Below are 18776 nucleotides of genomic sequence, written 5' to 3'. Positions count from 1 at the left end.
TCTTTCCCTCTCTCCTCCACTCTCTCTAAAAAACAGAATCTATGGGAAAATATTCTCAGGTGAGGATTAAGCAGAAATAATAATAATAAGTTACAAACATTTCTCTGGCCACCAAATATGTGTCCATAACATAGCCAACAAGCTTCATTTAATGTGAATTGATTGATTGATTTTAGAGAAATCTAAACATATTTAATTTTAAACAACCAATATCATAACCATCATTGCATTTTTATTGAGTTACACTTGCACTGTTTTTTATTACAGTGTTTGACTCAGATATTTGTATCTATGTTCATAAGTCACGCATACTTCTTGGAAATGAGAATAATCTTAAATGTATTTTGCTCCTGCTATCGTAAATCAATAAAATGCAAGTCATAGAATCATATTTGTAATGGCCTTATTTTCATTTTCACAAGGCCTGATCCATGAATACATTTGCAGAAATATAGAAAAAACATGGAAGGATGCAAATCAAACCACCAGTTTTGCTTTTCTGAGGGATCAGAGAGAAGAATGAGAAAGTGGAAAACCCTTTAGTCTCCCAGATATATTTTGTGTGACTCTATATGGCTCGGTTTGAAATGAATGTGACATCATGCACGTCTTATGAAATGAAAGAGCATGCTATATTTTTTAAGAAAAATAAAATTAAACAAAATAGTCATGACGACTTCCTTTCTCCCCAGGAAAGCCCTCCGAAGCGCTTCTAGCCAAGTGACCATCCGAGGTACAGCTTCTCATCCAATCCTCTCAGGGGGTGGCGTCACCTTCATTTTACAAGTGAAAAAACGTGACCCGTGCCCAGATTTCACCAACAGGTGGTGTTGCTGGGTTTCCCCACTCCAAACCCAGGCAGTCCTGCTGGGATCCTCTGCGATGCGAGGCCAAATTATTGTTCCCAACGGCGTCTGTCTCTCTCAGGCCTTGCTGTTGTCTTTCTCTCTACATTGTGGTCCATGAGCTGTCAATCAAACCATCTTGTCCCACCAAGCACTGCTGGTCCAGGAGCTGTCAATCAAACCATCTTGTCCCACCAAGCACTGCTGGTCCATGAGCTGTCAATCAAACCATCTTGTCCCACCAAGCACTGCTGGCCCATGAGCTGTCAATCAAACCATCTTGTCCAAAAAGAACTGCTGGTCCATGAGCTGTCAATCAAACCATCTTGTCCCACCAAGCACTGCTGGTCCATGAGCTGTCAATCAAACAATCTTGTCCAAAAAGAACTGCTGGTCCATGAGCTGTCAATCAAACCATCTTGTCCCACCAAGCACTGCTGGTCCATGAGCTGTCAATCAAACAATCTTGTCCAAAAAGAACTGCTGGTCTCTGGGCTGTCAATCAAACAATCTTGTCCCATCAAGCACTGCTGGTCCAGGAGCTGTCAATCAAACCATCTTGTCCCACCAAGCACTGCTGGTCCATGAGCTGTCAATCAAACCATCTTGTCCCACCAAGCACTGCTGGCCCATGAGCTGTCAATCAAACAATCTTGTCCCACCAAGCACTGCTGGCCCATGAGCTGTCAATCAAACCATCTTGTCCCACCAAGCTCTGCTGGTCCAGGAGCTGTCAATCAAACCATCTTGTCCTCCAAGCTTGATGAATCGGGGACAGAAATCCTGCTTCCCAGACGCACACAGGGGGAGATGGACCCCCACAATCGTGACGAAGTTATAACGATGTTTCTGTTACTTCTCCTCGACCTGTCCCTCCTCCCTCAGACAGGAAGGGGAGCTCTGGAATACGACAGATTCAGGTCCTTCCCCGCCACCACCACCACGCTGCTCCCGCCCTCCCCCTCCCCCAGGGCTCCCATCTTCCCTGGGAACCCCCGTGGATCACTCTGCCCTCCCAGCAGCCCTCGCGTGTCCCCCAGAGGACCCCTTCAGTCTGCAGGTAGCTGGGGTCGCTCCCACATCTGGACCCGGCCTGGCTGCACTCAGAGCTTCTCCCCACAGGGCTCTCTGAGCTGAAATGAAGGCTTCACGGTCAGGTCCGAGAGGCCTCCCCGGAGGCAGGCGGCTGGCCCGGGCTCACTCGGCCTCGCTGTGCGAAGCCACATCCTGGCCCGAGACACAAGGGAGAGACCCTCCCTGTCCCTGTCCCAGGAGGCTCATTTCCTGCCCGGCCCGGCCTGCGGCTCCAGGGCCAGGGCCCGGCATGGCACACCCAGGGCGGATGTGAGCAGGGCCGGCCGGTGCCCTGGTGGCTTAATGAGTATCTGGCTCCGACCCGGGCCCCTCCTGCCCATCACTACCCTCCCCCTTCCTGGTTCTCACACATGGGGACACGCTGTGAGCCATCTCATCGGCGTTGGATCCCGTTGCTTCTGGAAGCTTCCCTGGAGCTGACTGACCAGGATTTCTGACTCAGGGAGGGGTGTGGGAGGACATTCTTAGACATCCCGGGGATTTCGTTTTTCCAGAAACGAGGAGCTACAAGAGGAACAGTGTCCTAGGACTCCGTGGCCGGCAAACTGCGGCTCGCGAGCCACAGGTGGCTCTTGGGCCCCTGGAGGGCGGCTCTTCCACAAAACACCACGGCCCGGGCGAGTCTGTGTGGAAGACGTGGTGCTCGAAGACGTTTACGTTTGAAAAATGTGGCTCTCCAAAGACATGTCCCTCTGCCTGCTAAGCTGTGCTGGTGCCTGCGGCCTCACTAGGAAGCACAGGATTTAGGAGAGAAATCTGAATCGATGAACTTTTGTTACAAGAACTTGGGGAACTGAGCAAGTTGCGTTCCATAGCGTTATTATTATTATTTCTTTAAAATATATTTTATTGATTTTGTACAGAGAGGAAGGGAGAGAGATAGAGAGTTAGAAACATCGATGAGAGAGAGTCATCAACCAGCTGCCTCTTGCACACCCCCTACTGGGGATGTGCCCACAACCAAGGTACATGCCCTTGACAGGAATTGAACCCGGGACCTTTCAGTTCCCAAGCTGATGCTCTATCCATTGGGCCAAACTGGTTTCGGTCATAGCGTTATTTTTCAAGGCGGCTGAGAGGACAAGGATGTTGGAAGCCTTGAGTATGGTTAGCACCTGGCACCCAATTTCCTGTAAAACCATTATCATCGAGGTCATTACTAAGAAACGTGCACATTCGCTGTGCTCTGTCCCCCTTTTCCTTGCGACGTGCCCGCCCGGAACCCACGTCTCTGAGTCCCTATCCCTTGAGGTGGGACAAACCTCTGAGTGACGTTCCCGATCTCCCCGGGTCACACTGTCCCCACCAGCCAGGGCTCTCTGCTCCCCTCACAGCCAAGGTGGCCAGATGTACTTCAGCTGCCTGGCCGCTAGGTGTCACACTTGCTAAATAGTTAGAAACGGACTCGGTTTTTCTATCCTGAGGACTCAGAAATCACATTGATTTGTTCTCCTTTTAAATGAGGGCATTTCTTGGGTCACATGATCTCACGCACCTTGGGGAAATAATGAACAACATAAACTGATGAACAAAAAACAGACCCGGAGACAGAGAAGCAGCGATCAGACTGTCAAACCTCAGAGGGAAGGCAGGGGAGGGAGAGGGTAAGGGGGAGAGATCAACCAAAGGACTTGTGAGCACGCCTAGGAGCCTAACCAGTGGTCACAGACAACAGGGGGTGGGGGCGTGCGTGGGGAGGGGTTTGGGATGGCAATGGGGGTGTGTGAGGATAATGATGTGATACCATAACCAATAAAGAAATTTAAAAAAAATAAAATAAAGGTTTCAGAGACTTTGACACCTCTCTTAGGAGGGTCACATTGCTACTGGGGTAGAATGTTCCTATATGCAGACGAATATTATGTGAGTTTGTGCCAGTATCAGTGGTTTCATTCAAAGATAAAAAGTGATGGGCAACCACTTATTTTATTTTTAATTTTCTTAAAATTTTATTTATTTAATCCTCACCTGAGGATATTTTTCAACATTGATTTTTTTTTTTTTTTTTTTTTTTTTTTTTTAGAGAGTGGAAGAGAAGAGGAGAGACAGAGAAACATCGATTGGTTGCCTCCTGCCTGGGCCGGGAATCGAACCGGAGACCCTTTCGTCCCCCAGGCCGATGCCCAATCCACTGAGCCACACCAGCTAGGGCCGGGGTGTGTGTGTGTGTGTGTGTCTGTGTGATGGTTTAAACGGCTCCTCCCCTTTTGTGGGTGCTCTCCGAGCGTTCTCTCTTCTCTTGGCTGTCACGAGAAGTCAAGAGTTACAAAAGCCACGAGATTCTGCCTCTTTTAATGAAAGATAAAACAACGATATAAACATACACAAATTTACAGGGAAGGAGGAATCCGCCGGAATCCACGGTGGGGGGGGGGGCGTGGAGAGGTGCTTCGTATTTAAATACGGTATAAAAATAAATGCGGGGACGGGGGCCGCGCACGTACGGACGACAGACGGACACGGGTGCTTGTTTCTGCGATGACATCGGTGCAAGGAGCCTTCCCGGGCAAAGGGGTCGTCACGTAAACTCTGTGTGAAGCTGTCGACGCCCACTGACTGTTTTTCTTCGACAGTTCTTCCAGTTCAGTGACGGATTCCGTCTCCGGGGAACTGCGTGTCTAGCGGAAGCGTTGAGGGAAAGAAAAAGGGGAGGGAGGAGGGAGGGGAAGGAAAAGGCGCACGTCACTTGAACTTGATAGAAAAAGGAAAAGACACAGAGCCAGCTTAGGACGTGGAGGAAGGAAGGAGGCCGGCCGCCTTCACGGAGGACGGGAAGGCGTGGCGATGGCGGAGTCCCGTCGAGATGGCGCTCGAAGGAAGCACAACGACAGCGGGTCCTCTGCTCATGCAACATCTCCGCCCAAGGTCCTCGGCTCCGGGTCACGACGACGACGACGACGAGAGAGCTACAAAGTGTAGGCGGCGGCTCGGCCTGCGTGTCCATGCGACAGGGCGGTGTCCCTTCAGCTGGACTGGACGAGGCTCGTTAACCTCTTGGACGTGAGGGACTTCCCCTGGGGAGAAAAGAGAGACGGGACAACCCGGGGCGGTCGCTGAGAGCCCGCTTGCAGGTGGACGCAGAGCCCTCGCGGCCCGATTTCGGGTGAACATGGAACGCTCTGGGTACGTCTTACGTTCAGACGCCACGACCAGCGTCCCCTCCCGGCAGCACATGGGACATGATGACCCTCCTCCCTCCTGCCCTCTCCCCCCCCCCCCCTGCCCACCTCCCCGTTGCAAACAGACTGATGGGTTCACAGCACAGAGAGGAGCAACTCAGAAAACATGTCCATCCACGTCCCATCCAGGCTGAGCGATGGTGCGACACCCAGGGGAGAGCCACTGATGATCGGCACGGTACAAGGAGACCCGGGAAGCTGGCCCCCCCCCCCCCCCGAGAGAGAGCGACCCCCGTGCATGCATTCTTGCTCGGCTGCTGGAGTTAGTGCAGCCGTCGATCCATATCGAGACGGGCACAGAGGGTGAGTTATAATTACGTAAGATGTGCTTTTTTGATGGCGTGATGGGTGAGACGCTCAAGATTCAGCCTGTCCCTCATCCTCTAGAGCAGTGGTCGGCAAACTCATGAGCCCACAGAGCCAAATATCAAATAAGTGCGATGATTGACATTTCTTTGGAGAGCCCCCTTTTTTTAAACGTAAACTCTATAGGCAGGGGCATTGTGATGAACTTAATCCTAAGCTGGCCTTTGCTAAAAACTCAGGGGGCCAAAGAGCCACGTGTGGCTCGCGAGACGCAGTTTGCCGACCACTGCTCTAGAGTAATGGAGAGAAAGGTGCCAATTATACATCTTAAGGAAAGGATACCTCTGCTCCTTACTGCAAACTTGAGGCGCCTCCCTGTTTCATTTCCTCCAACCCCAACCCCAACCCCAAGGAAAATCCCTTATATGGTGATTCCACATATTGTGTGAAGGCCTAGAATACATCTTCATTTTGGGGGGGCACTCTTGCAAGCTAAAGGGCCCCCCGTTAATTACAAGCACTCTGGAGCGGTCTGAAGAAAAAAGGTGTACAGACACGAATCCACAGAGGAAGGAGAGAGAAGCTACATTTGCTTGGTTTGTTACTGCTGTAAAAATACACAGCAGTCTTTCCCAATCTACAGGCTGCCAAACAGACCCAGGAGGAGAAAAAAAAAAAAAGAGGGGGGTGTGTTTTCATTTATTTATTTTTCTAAATATATTTTTATTGATTTCAGGGAGGAAGGGAGAGGGAGAGAGGGATAGAAACATCGATGAGAGAAAATCATGGATTGGCTGTCTCCTGCACATCTCCCCACTGGGGATGGAGCCTAAAACCCAGGCATGTGCCCTAACCAGGAATCGAACTCTGACCTTCTGGTTCATAGGTCGATGCTCAACCACTAAGCCATGCCAGCCTGGTGTGGAATAAGTAACTTTTCCTAGGAGGAAAAGAGGCATGATAGGGTGAGGGATGGGGGTGACACTGGTCACACCCTAAATTAACTAACTAGAGGCCTGGTGCAAGAATTCATGCATGGGTGGGGTCCCTCACCCTGATCAATAGAGTAGGTCCATTAGAGAAAATGAGAAAAGCATAGAAAAATATTACAAGAAATAAACCTTATATGAAATACAGCTATTTATATACTAATATGTCACCTACTTTTTATAGAAACTATGGTTCGTTAAAAACTGGCATTATACTATGCATAATATGATGACTTATTTATGAGTAACATGTACATTAAAATAATTATATGTTGATCAATTAGCCATGCTATCCATGTTTCTTCTAATACAATGTTTTGTTCACATTCATTGCATATAGTGGGTAAGAAAATCAATTTTGTTAGAAAGATGCTAACAACATTCAGAAAATAATTGAATATTATAGATCAGAATATCTCAGACTGCGTTGCACATAACAAGGATAATTTTAGTTCTAAACACATATAGTTTATATATTATAGAATTTAGTTCTATGCAGTACCAATTACGTAGCAGCACGCACAAACACGTGTGCATTACTGTGTCAAATGTGGGCGGCAAAAAGTAAAGATGAAAGCCACTACTTTAAAAATCTAGTTTTTAATCGCTGCATAATATTCTACCAGGGAGAGATGCCCGGATGCATTTAAGAAATTCACAATTGTACATTCAGACTGTGTCTTACGTTTGACCTTTATAGGATTCAACTGACTCTTGCATGAGTGTGGACACCTGGGTTTCTTAAAATAATTTATAAGAAGTTGAATTACTGATTGAAAGCGAGAGGTTTTGGAAGGTTTGGCGCATTCTGTAAAGTTTCATTTGAGAAAAGCGATTAGCAATGACCCACGTGGCAATTTCAGAACGGATGATGCTACGGGGGCAGCGGTTCTCAACCTTCCTAATGCCACCAGAAAACACAGATGTTTACATTACGATTCATTCACAGGAGCAAAATTAGTTAGGAAGTAGCAATGGAAATAATGTTATGTTTGGGGGTCACCACAACATAAGGAACTGTATTAAAGGGCCGTGGCATGAGAAAGGTTGAGAGCCACTGGACCAAGGGGAAATGAAGATCTACTGTCCGACCTACACAGGCTACACAGTCTGGTACATCTCAGAGCAACTGCACCTAAAATTGCTTTCTCAGGCAAGTTATCACCACGAGCCGCTTCTGTTTCAATAAAATAATACAACAAAATGATAAATGGGATGGTTCCCGGTCCCTAAGAGGAGAAGGAGGAGAAAAGACTCAGAATCAGGGATGGTGTTGGAGGAAAGATATCTATTTGGCTTCCCCTTCCCATCTCCCTTAAGTTGCCGTATTATGTTTAATTCTATCCCAGAAACTTCCATTCTCGTCTTACGGACGATGTTCTGTCGGCATTCTATTCTGAAAGGATGAACTGCAGACAATTCTTACGCAATATAAGGAGTGCATGGTGCCATCTTCTCCGCCAGCATCTTGAGGTGTCTCTTTTCCCTTCCCTTGACATGTTACGTGAAAGGTCAGAGATGGCAACAGATCCCACCAAAAATGGCGGCAAGTTTCTTAATGTGGCTCATTCCCGGGGCCCGGCGTGTCCCAGCCCTTGACTTTGTGCAACCACATCGAATGCTCCCAGCACACACTGCTTTTGACTGTCTTTCCCAATCTCTGCACATGGTCACAACATGCAATTTGAGGACTGACATTCCCCACCGAAAAGATCTGGGAGAAAACTAGAAGCAAAAACCACAGCTCCGTTGAATCCAATTGGCTGACATTTCAACATACACACACACAACTCCACTGAACTGGCCATCACAGTAGAAGCCACAATACAAACACACACACACACACACACACACAGCAGCAGCAGCAGCAGCATGGAGCTAACCACACAACTCCACAGACAATGCGGACGGACTGGAGTAGAAACCAAGAGAGTTCTACCTCTTTTCACAACAGGTTAGTGCTGGCCCTCAGGGTTGGAGTACAGTTTTTATGGCATGGGAAAATGGGGAGATTCCTGCCCTACAAAGATAAATGCGTTCAAGGCTTTAGTTTGAGCTCGCGCGAGGTCGGCACGTTCCAAAGGCACTGGGCACAACACAAAGGAAAGGAAAGGAGGAGAACCCACCCCACACACACACCAAAACACAGGGCTAGAGGCTGAGGAAACAGTGGCATAAACAACTGGCCTCCTGCATGATGTAAGCAACAACTGTCAACAGCTTTCCTGGAAAAGGAAGGAGGAGAGAGGCCTGGTGGCCGGCCAAGGAGGGGCGTTAGCGTGTCACCGGCCACCGTTCATACCCAAGTCTTTGGCTGTCAACTGCTTTCTAGGCCGTTTTCTCCCTACAGATGTAGAAAGAACAATCAAGATTGTTCTTAATCTTTTCAGCATTACCAAAAGCCAATGGCAAGATTGTAGAAATGCAGGCACTCTCTTTCTTAAAGAAAGAGTAGCGTGGGCAAAAAGAAAAAATGTAAGCAAACAGCGATTGCTTCATTTGACGTATTATAATATGGGCTTCTTTGCAAACCTTCGTTGGACTGATACATGGAGATGGTCCATTGGAGACATCTTTATCTATCTACCCTGGGAAGGGCTGAGACCCAAGGGGAAGGAGAAACCAAGTTCTGGATCTGAATCAAGGCAGTACCAAGGCTGTTCCATCCAAGTGGGAGACGGGTGAGAAACTGGGGGCACAGCTTCATTGGACGTAGGGAAGGGCCGTTCCTCACCAAAGAAGACTTACCACATTCTGCGCAAATTTCTCAAAAGATGTTCTGCGATCCATGGAGGGTTCCGACTTACTCGTGCGGGGTGGGGCAAGGCAAAGGGAAACAGGGAACGTGAAAAATAAAAAGAAAAAGAAAGCAAGAAAACGGAGCAGAAAGAGACAGGAGATGAAATGATAAAACATCAAATCATGACCTAAACCGCAGGGACTGGGAGGGGCCAGAGCTGCCAAGGCAGGCCTCTGATTAACGACTTTATTTTTATTTTCTCATTATTTGTTAAACTATTTTTATTGATATCAGAGAAGAAGAGAGAGGGAGAGAGAAAGAGAGAGAAACATCCATGAGGAGAGAGAATCGTGGATCGGCTGCCTCCTCCTGCACGCCCCACACTGGGGATCGAGCCTGCAACCTGGGCATGTGCCATGACCGGGAATCCAACTGTGACCTCTGGATTCATGGGTTGATGCTCAACCACTGAGCCATGCTGGCCGGGCAATGATTTTATTTTAAACATCAAAACTCCTCTTGTGCAAACAAAATGGTGGGATTTCAAGTAAAATTCAACTGCACTGAAATGAAGAAGATACACTGACCCGGAGACATGTGTATGCTGATGTTTGCAAAGTCTTAAGTATTTGAAAATCTAGGGGTATTCCTAAAAACTTTCTATCGGGACCAGATTGCTGTAGAGAACTATTCATTTTATAAAGCATTGCTATCCGGTAGAAATGTCTGAAGTTCATTCTATGCTGTCCAGTATTTCAGAAGCCTTTATCTGTGATCACAGAGTACTTCATATCCGGCTAGAATTCTGTGTAATCTCAATGGACTTCCATTTAAGCTTAAACACGCGTACATAGCCAGTGGCTGCTGTATTGGATGATCTGTCTACAGAGGACTTTGAAAAATCCCATCAGCCTAACGGATGATCCTGAAGTATGGAAAATGACAGTTGTGTCTCAGAAGTTAAAGAAGCTACGAACTCTTTTAATACTAAGAAACAATGAGTGAAGATGTTTATGTCCAGAGAGTCCATATCATGTTACATGGATGAGACAGGGTACTCTTGACAGGAAGACTTTGAAGATAAACATTCATTGAATGAGGTATATTGAAATTCTTCCTTATGTGGGTGGGTACTATCTTAGGTGCATAAAAATTCATTGTGGGGATGCTGAATGGTTCAGACTAAATATCAAATAAAAAAAATAATTCAGGAGACAACATCCCTACATTTTGACAGCTACCGCTGAGAAAAACAATGAGTAGTTTTAGTTATGGGTATGTGGCTAAAAACATACATTCTAGTTTACTGTGAACAAAGAAAATTTGCTTCATGAAATCATTCTTTTCCTTTCTTTATTGCAATTTTAAAAAATATATTTGATTTCAGAAAGAAAGGGAGAGGGAGAGAGAAACATCAATGAGAGAGAATCACTGATAGGCTGCCTCCTGCATGCCCCCTACTGGGGATCGACAACCTGGCATGTGCCCTGACTGGGAATTGAACCATGACCTCCTGGCTCATAGGTCGATGCTCAATCACTGAGCAACAATGGCCGGGCTATTGCAATTTTTTATTTCCTTGAACTAGGCATATAAAAGACTAACATGAACCATGAAAAACAGCTTCAAAAAAAAAAAAAAACTTTGTAAAGCAAGAACAACTACAGAAACAAAACAAAACAAAAAAAGAAAATAAGCAATCAACAAACAGAAGCCGAGAGAACTTAAATGGCTCTTATGTAAGGCAGAGGTTTGGGGAGGGTCTTGGGGTGTGTTCACTTACCCTCTGTCCACTTCCCCGGGGCCCCAGGAAGGCCACTAGTCCAACGAATTACAACCGAGAACCCGATTTTAAGAGGTCGCAAAGAACAGGTACCTTTTTCTTCGCCTGTAGAAGCTCCTGGTAGGCACTGGATCGTATAAAACGTGGGTATGAATCGCTTTTCATCAGTTTGTAAATGTGCTCCTGGAAAGAAATAGCGGTCAGGGCGCGGCTTCGTCACTTCTCAGGGGAAACCTAGCGCCGTGATCAGAGGACAACAGGTTGTCGGGAAACCCATCCGGAAGCAGCTAGAAACAAAGCAGGACTCTGCTGCTGAGAATACCTTCTGTTGACAGAACAAGCAGACCCTCAAGTTCATTATGTTGTTCATCAATCCATTTTAAAACTGGATGTAAATCACACCCAGCCCCCCCCCCTTTTTTTTAAGAAAAAAAAAAAAATGGAGTATCGTTAACAGAATGTCCTAAAGTGATACTAAATCAAGTTGTTGGTTCCCATGGATTATTGGGGAATTTAAATCAATCTGCTGGCGCTTCAAACTACGCCAGGTTGAGATGTAGCATTTTGAACCCTTTGGGCGTGTCTGGATGTCCCAATCTCTTTTTATTTGGAGATAATATGTAATTTTTAAATATATATATATTTTATTGATTTTTTACAGAGAGGGAGGGAAAAGGATAGAGAGTTTGAAACATCCATCAGCTGCCTCCTGCACACCCCCCACTGGGGATGTGCCCAAAACCAAGGTACATGCCCTTGACTGGAATGGAACTTGTACCTTGGTTGCGGGCACATCCCCAGTGGGGTGGGGGTGGGGGGGTGCAGGGGGCAACTGATGGATGTTCTGACTCTCTATCCTTCCTCTCTGTAAAAAAAATCAGTAAAAAAAAATATATATTTTAAAATTATATATTTTCTCCAAATAAGAAGGGATTGGGACATCCAGATATTCTCAAAGGCAGCTGATGGATGCTTCTCTCTCATCAATGCTTCTAGCTCTCTCTCCCTCTCCCTTCCTCTCTGCAAAAAAAATCATTAAAATACATTAAAACAAAACCAGAAACAAACGTTCCCATAAAACCACACACAATGACAGAATACTCCCAGGCTTTTCAATACAGCTCACTCTCAAGGGCCTCCGTTCCCTCCTGGATCAATGGGAGTATGTGACACACAGTGGCCTACGCTGGAGGGTCAGACATGGCTGCCAATGACAAGAAAAACAAAACACAAGTACCTCCACCCCCCAGCTCCGTGGGAGCATGCGTGGAACTCACCACGAGGCCCACGGGGCACCCACCTGAGCGTCCTCAAACGTGTACCGCCCGGGCTCCTTCACGTTCTGCGTGGTCTTGTCGTAGCTCTTCGAGTCCAGGTTGATGGCGCTGGGGGCTCCCGGAGCCAGGAACTCCTGCCAGATCTCCTGGACCCGCGAGGGGACTTCCCTAATGGGCCTCTTCTTCAAGTCCTCCACCGCCAGCCAGAACCTGCAGGGGGTGCGACACCGAGCGTTCAAATCGGTGGAGGTGATGTGTACAACAGAGGGGCGGGACGTGGGTCCCTCTCTCACCAGCAGCTTGATGGGGTGCGGCTTTCAATGTGCAAAGAAAAGAGTTGCCCCCACAGTTTCATCTCAAGTTATCCCCCCACCCCTTTGGGTTGATTTTTTTAAATTGACTTCAGAGAGGAAGGGGGAGAGGGAGAAGGAGAGGGAGAGGGAGAGGGAGAGAGGGAGGAGGAGGGAGAGGGAGAGTGAGAGTGAGAGAAACATCAATGATGAGAGAGAATCACTGATCGGCTGCCTCCTGCACGCCCCCTAGTGGGGATGATGCCCGCAATCTGGGCACATGCCCTTGACCTGAATCAAACCCGAGACCCTTCCATCTGCAGACCTACGCCCTATCCACTGAGCCAAACTGGCTAGGGCTCAAGTTATTTGACACAAATACCCGATCTCTTTTTTTGTAGACCTTCCTTGAGAAACCATATGCCAGGAAGACCATTATTCATAAATAGTCGACATTTTCATTTCACTACAGAAATACTATTGGCCGTTTTCCACTTTGCCAAACGCTTCTTTAAGGAGTCCATTTCAAACACACAACAATGTATACCGTAAAAAGACAGGGTAAAAATATGCCACCGCGAGGGACTGGTCATGTTGGACATTCTTTGCCTTATTTTATCTTTTTTTTCTTTTCTTCTTCTTCTTCTTCCTCCATCAAGTGGCAGGAATTCCGTGGGCTCCGGTCATGCCCATGATGGTGGCGGGAGAGTCGCTGACCCGTTACATCCTACACAACTGGGCCCAGTACAGGCGGTACCTCTGGCTTACGGCATACTGTTGGAAAACCGCGTCTTACCTTAAGTTTTCGGAGCTGAATTCTGACTCGAGAAACTTAAGAAACTGCTCTCTCCCCACGGGGTCTTTCAGCGCTTCGTCCATGCCGAACCCCCAGCGCTTGACCCTCTGCTGGCTCGGTTCTTTGCTGAAGGAGACAAAAACCACACCCAACACATTCCTCTCGGTACCAGCCCTGTTTTCTGCCGTTACACGTTTCCTCTCAGAACTACAGATGTCTTGGCATTCCCGTCTTTAACTGAACTTTTCGGGGGAGGAAAAAAATATCTTAGGACAATGACTCTGAATGAAATGGCTGTGAGGTGGACGCTTCTAGGCATCCATGATGAAGTCTGGGGTCTGTGCAAGAAACCAGGTAGTCCTAAGTGGTGCTTTGGCTTTCTGAAGAGTCCGTCTCCTGCCAGTTTCTCTTAGAGTAAGGTCCTTTTAGTTTTAAAATTGAATGTATACAGGCATCTACACTAATAAAGGAGGAAGATGCAAACTGACCGTACCTTCGCGACGACCACCAGCCAATCAGGAGCGAGCATGCAAATTAACCCAATGAAGACGGTGGGTTAAACTGCATACACAGGCGCCAAGCAGCTGGGGATGGGGTCTCTGGGCAGCATGGGAAGGTGGGAAGGCGGCTGTGGGCTGTAGCCAAGGTGGTGCTGGCAGCCAGGGGAAGGAAGGCCCACTCTTGCACAAATCTTCATGCATCGGGCCTCTAGTATAATTATACTGGGCTTAAGTAAGTATGGATTTAGCATTCATTTTTACTTGAACACATGGGCCTTTGTGACTACGTGTTTTTTTTCAGGTAGCTAAGACAATAAGCTAAAGAACCGAAGATCCCAATTCTGACTGGTCTACCTCTATTCTGCCCGAGTCCTTTGAAAATGCAAGTTCAAATATCTAAGGTTCAAAACCAGTACCTTTATAATAAGAGCTTTATACCCTGGGCTAATGGAGACACAGAGTAAAACTACGGTGACCACTACCAGCTATGGGGATTCTTCCCATTGAACCCAAACCCCGAAATAAGCGAAATATTTCGAGGGAAGAGAAAATGGCACTTACCTTGCTTCAAGTTCCCAGAAAGTAGTGTCATCGGACAGCCACGGGTTGGAAGGGTCGGGCGGCACAAAAAATGGGTCGTAGTCTAAATACTGCTCCGTGTAACTCAGCAGACTGGAGGGAAGAGACACATTGGCCTCCCTTAGCTGCCGTCTGGCTGAGGCTGTGGCCAGCCCAGAGTTAGGGACGCTATGAAAATGTGTGGCCGAGGGATGCTTGCTGCTTTCCAGCATGAACCCCGATGGCCGTTTTCCCGTTTCTATAAACTTACACACACTCCCTGACAGTGCTTCTCGGAGGACCAATGGGGCCCAGGATTCCATCCCTCCCCATGCCTACGCCCTGGGAGTCAGTATCCCTTTATTACAATAAACTAAACGCAAGAGGTCAGAGCGTGAGGGCCAGGGCTAAGCTCAGCTCCGATCCCTGGTAGACCAGTCCGCCCGCAGCCGAACTGATGTTAGCCAACCGTGGAAAAGAGGTTAAAAAATAATTCTTGCCGAAACCGGTGTGGCTCAGTGGATAGAGCATCGGTCTGCAGACTGAAAGGTCCCAGGTTCGATTCCAGTCAAGGGCATGTACCTTGGTTGCGGGCACATCCCCAGTAGGGGGTGTGCAGGAGGCAGCTGATCGATGATTCTTTCTCATTGATGTTCCTAACTCTCTCTCTCCCTTTCCCTTCCTCTCTGTAAAAAAAAAAATCAATAAAATACATTTTTTTTTAAAAAGAGAGAAAAAGTAATTCTTTTTCTAAAGTATTTATAGGAATTAGGTAAAAGAGGAGTGACTTTCTGAGCAAAAACTTTTTAAAATCCGTGTTTAAAAATAACGATAAGGAGAGGGAAAAAGTTGAAGAGGTAGGATCTGACAATGCCTCAAAGTGCAGGACACGAATGTTCTTAAGAACAGATTTAAATAAAGAAATGGGAAAAATGTACGATCTGAGGTTAATCCCAGTTTCGGAGTTCTGCGGTAACTCAGTGTGAAATGCAAGAAAAGCCAACTTCGGAAGCTGAAAGGTCTATTTCTCCCAGCGGGAGGGAAAAGATTCAGGGCCTTGGAATTATCTTCTGTGTCTGACTCTGGTTGCACCAGGACTGGACCTCCTGATATGATAAGACCATAAGGATCATTCTGTAATTAATTTAAAATGCAAAGACAGCCCGGCTGGTGTGGCTCAGTGGTTGAGCCTCAACCTATAAACCAGGAGGTCAGGGTTCGATTCCCAGTCAGGGCACAGGCCCAGGTTGCGGGCTCTGTCCCCAGTAGGGGGCTGCAGGGGGCAGCCGATCCAGGATTCTCCGCATCATTGATGTTTCTCTCTCCCTCTCCCTTCCTCTCTGAAATCCATAAAAATATTTAAAAATAAATGAGGGAAAACAAAATAACATTCATTACAGGGTCCCAATCACTTATCTCAGCTCCTTGTCCAACAGTTCTTGTACCATTTTTATCAGATTTCTCTGTCAAATAAAAAGTGTAAGTGCATATGGACATCTCCAAATACTCACCTATCTGCGACTTTTGACATTTTTAACCGATGTCTGTCTAACTGTATTTGCCAATAGTTTATCTGAAAACAGAGTTAAAGAAGTAGTTATATAAGCAGTGAGATTCTCACAATTTTCAGCTCCAATTGCTAACTATTGGAAATTCCAAACTAGAATATATTCTATTGTACATCAGTAAAAATCCAAAGTCTGTTTAAAAAAAATCAAATGATGCCCTAGATGGTTTGGCTCAGTGGGTGGAGCATCAGCCTGCAGGCTGAAAGGTCTTAGGTTCGATTCTGGTCAAGGGAACATGCCCGGGTTGCTGGCTTGATCCCCACCCAGTAGATGGTGTGCAGGAGGCAGCTGATCCATGATTCTCTCTCATCATAGATGCTTCTCTCTCTCTCTCCTTCTCCCTTCCTCTCCCTGAAATCAATAAAAACATAAAATTTTTATCTGAATTACTATTTCCTTCATGAGGATTGTAAATATACTAGAAAAATGTATTATATTATTTATAAATCATATTACAATTAAAGATAAGAAAAAAAAAAGAATAAAAAAAGGGGAAAAGCCCCAGGGCTGAATGAACCAAGAGGTTAGTTATTATTTGACAGGAGACACTGGCGATTGCTTTGCAATATTACTCGGAGACAAAGCTATTGATCAATTGGTAAAGCAAGATGTGGTATATACCATGACCTTACACCAGCGTTGATAAGGGAAAACATCAAGAGGCGCATAGATATAGAGACCGGACTGTAGACACAAGAATTAACACCCATTTGAGGAAATCATGTCACATGACTGGACATGGGAAAGCCATGGCCATGTAGCCAACCTCTTGTCTTCTCGTTCTGAAGACCCAGTGATGGAACCCACAATAAATTAGTGCATGTGGCTTTAAAAAAATGGGTAGATGCCAAAACCAGTTTGGCTCAGTGGATAGAGCGTCTGCCTGAGGACTAAAAGGTCCCAGGTTCGATTCCGGTCAAGGGAATGTATCTTGGTTGTGGGCACATCCCCAGTAGGAGGTGTGCAGGAGGCAGCTGATCAATGTTTCTCTCTCATCAATGTTTCTAGCTCTCTATCCCTCTCCCTTCCTCTCTGTAAAAAAAATCAATAAAATATATTTTTTAAAAATTGGGTAGAGAATGAAGGACTTGGGGAATTACATATTGAGGAGTTTTGACTATGTATCTTATAATGAGACAATTTCATTTCTTTTTAACTGAAAAATCTTCTCTACGAAACGGTCAACCCTACACGTAAGCGTTTACAAGACCTGCTATTAACCATTCACTGTCCGGTTCTCACAGTGGCCACTCTGCACACCGTGAACAGGCCATTCTACAGGTTTGACCCACCTGCTCCTGTAGCTCGTCTTCTGTGGGAGGTTTTGTTTCTGGCGTGGGTGTGTGGGTGGGACTGTGACTTCGAATATCATTTTGTAAACCATAGACAGACTGTATGAAATAAATAAAATAAAAAAAAGAAAGAAATGGGTTAGGCCAGGGGTCGGCAAACACATCCATCCACAGAGCCAAATGTCAACAGCCCAACAATGGACATGTCTCTGGAGAGCCACGTGTTTTAAACGTAAACTTCTTCTAACGCCACTTGTTCCACACAGACTCAGGATGGGGTCCTACCTTGCGGGTTTTGTGTGGGTTTCGCATCCGGGACGACTTCTTGATGTCCACCTCCGTGGTGTTGACACAGCCAGGCTGCGGGTGGGGTCGGAGAGAAGGAGGAACCTTGAACCTTTGATCTGGGGTGAATGGCTTGCTTTCCCCGACCCCCAAAAAAGACCCCGATGGCCGGCCCCGATAGCCACTCTTCCTAAAAGTCTATCGGCTGTGTCTGTGACAACATCAGTTAGGTATATATACATATTTAAAAATACACATATTTTTATTCATTTCAGAGAAGAAGGGAGAGGGAGAAAGAGAGAGAGAGAAACATCAATGAGGAGAGAGAATCATGGATCAGCTGCCTCCTGCATGCCCCCTACTGGGGATCGAGCCTGCAACCTGGGCATGTACCCTGACCGGGAATCGAACTGGTGACCTCTTGGTTCTTGAGTCGATGCTCAGCTATTGAGCCATACCTGGCCGAGCAAAAACAAGGCAATTACCTTTTTGAAGCATATATAGTATGCACCAAATCACGTGAGATGTTATACATACGCCGGTGTCCGACACGGCTGAACATATCTTCCCAGGAAGATACCGATAGCATTTCCATGACCAAGTAGGCACTTAATAAAAGCGTCCCCTTACGGACTATTTGCCAGATAGAATATTAAGTGCGTAATACGGGATGTAAGGAATCACAGGTGGCATTTACATTGGCCCAGGAAAGAATCGTAAGTTGTTCCTAGCGGCTTAAAGGCGCGTTTATCTTCCACAGAATTAAGCTGTGCGGTGGCGTTACTTTAATACTATTTATTAAAAGGCAGAATTGAGTGAATTCCCGGCGGAGCGAAATGTGCATGTTCCTGAGAAATAGTACCGCCGCCTCGTTCTTGGAGATGTCTTAATGGGCTGTGAAACAGACGCGGCAATTTTTTTGGTTTTATTGCTGATATTTTATTTAAGGGAATGCAAATACATGAATTCCTTTCCTGGCGTTAAGGCATTTTTGCTCACTGCAGCAGGAGGCGTTTGACTGACGTGGGCTAGCAAGACGCTTCAGAAGAGCAGGGCTCTGAGTCAGTAACGGAGAGCAAGTCTCCTTCAGATCAATCTCTCCCACATTGATGTTCCTCTCCCTCTCTCCCTCACCCTTCCTTCCTCCCTCCCACTCTCTCTCTCTAAAAAAAAAAAAAAAAAGAGAGATCTGGCCCATCTTCCAGTCCCGATCACCTAGACCTCAGCAGCGAGCTAACCTACCGGTCGGAGCATCTGCCCCCCGGTGGTCAGT

General features: G+C 46.7%; 1 protein-coding gene across 2 annotated transcripts in view; it reads right to left on the bottom strand.

Moving 5' to 3' along the window:
* Window positions 1-4216: 4216 nt before the first annotated feature.
* RGS7 (regulator of G protein signaling 7) overlaps window positions 4217-18776 on the bottom strand; it is a 71029-nt gene continuing 56469 nt past the window's right edge. The window contains exons 10-18 of one of the 2 annotated variants that reach the window (XM_084868740.1): window positions 17504-17578; window positions 17219-17317; window positions 15870-15931; window positions 14362-14472; window positions 13301-13426; window positions 12238-12424; window positions 11031-11120; window positions 8354-8434; window positions 4217-4954 (exon numbers count right to left, since the gene is read on the bottom strand). In XM_084868740.1, coding sequence (XP_084724866.1) covers window positions 8360-8434; window positions 11031-11120; window positions 12238-12424; window positions 13301-13426; window positions 14362-14472; window positions 15870-15931; window positions 17219-17317; window positions 17504-17578 — 825 coding nt within the window. In that variant the 3' untranslated portion in view covers window positions 4217-4954; window positions 8354-8359. The remainder of the gene's footprint in view (window positions 4955-8353; window positions 8435-11030; window positions 11121-12237; window positions 12425-13300; window positions 13427-14361; window positions 14473-15869; window positions 15932-17218; window positions 17318-17503; window positions 17579-18776) is intronic. The other variant, XM_084868741.1, reaches the window with a different exon arrangement.

Source organism: Pipistrellus hanaki, assembly GCF_964339955.1.
Source record: "Pipistrellus hanaki genome assembly, chromosome: 20".
In the NCBI taxonomy this organism is placed as follows: Eukaryota; Metazoa; Chordata; class Mammalia; order Chiroptera; family Vespertilionidae; genus Pipistrellus; species Pipistrellus hanaki.
The sequence above is the reverse complement of the archived record's forward strand: the minus strand, read 5'-3'. Positions and strand labels throughout refer to the sequence as shown.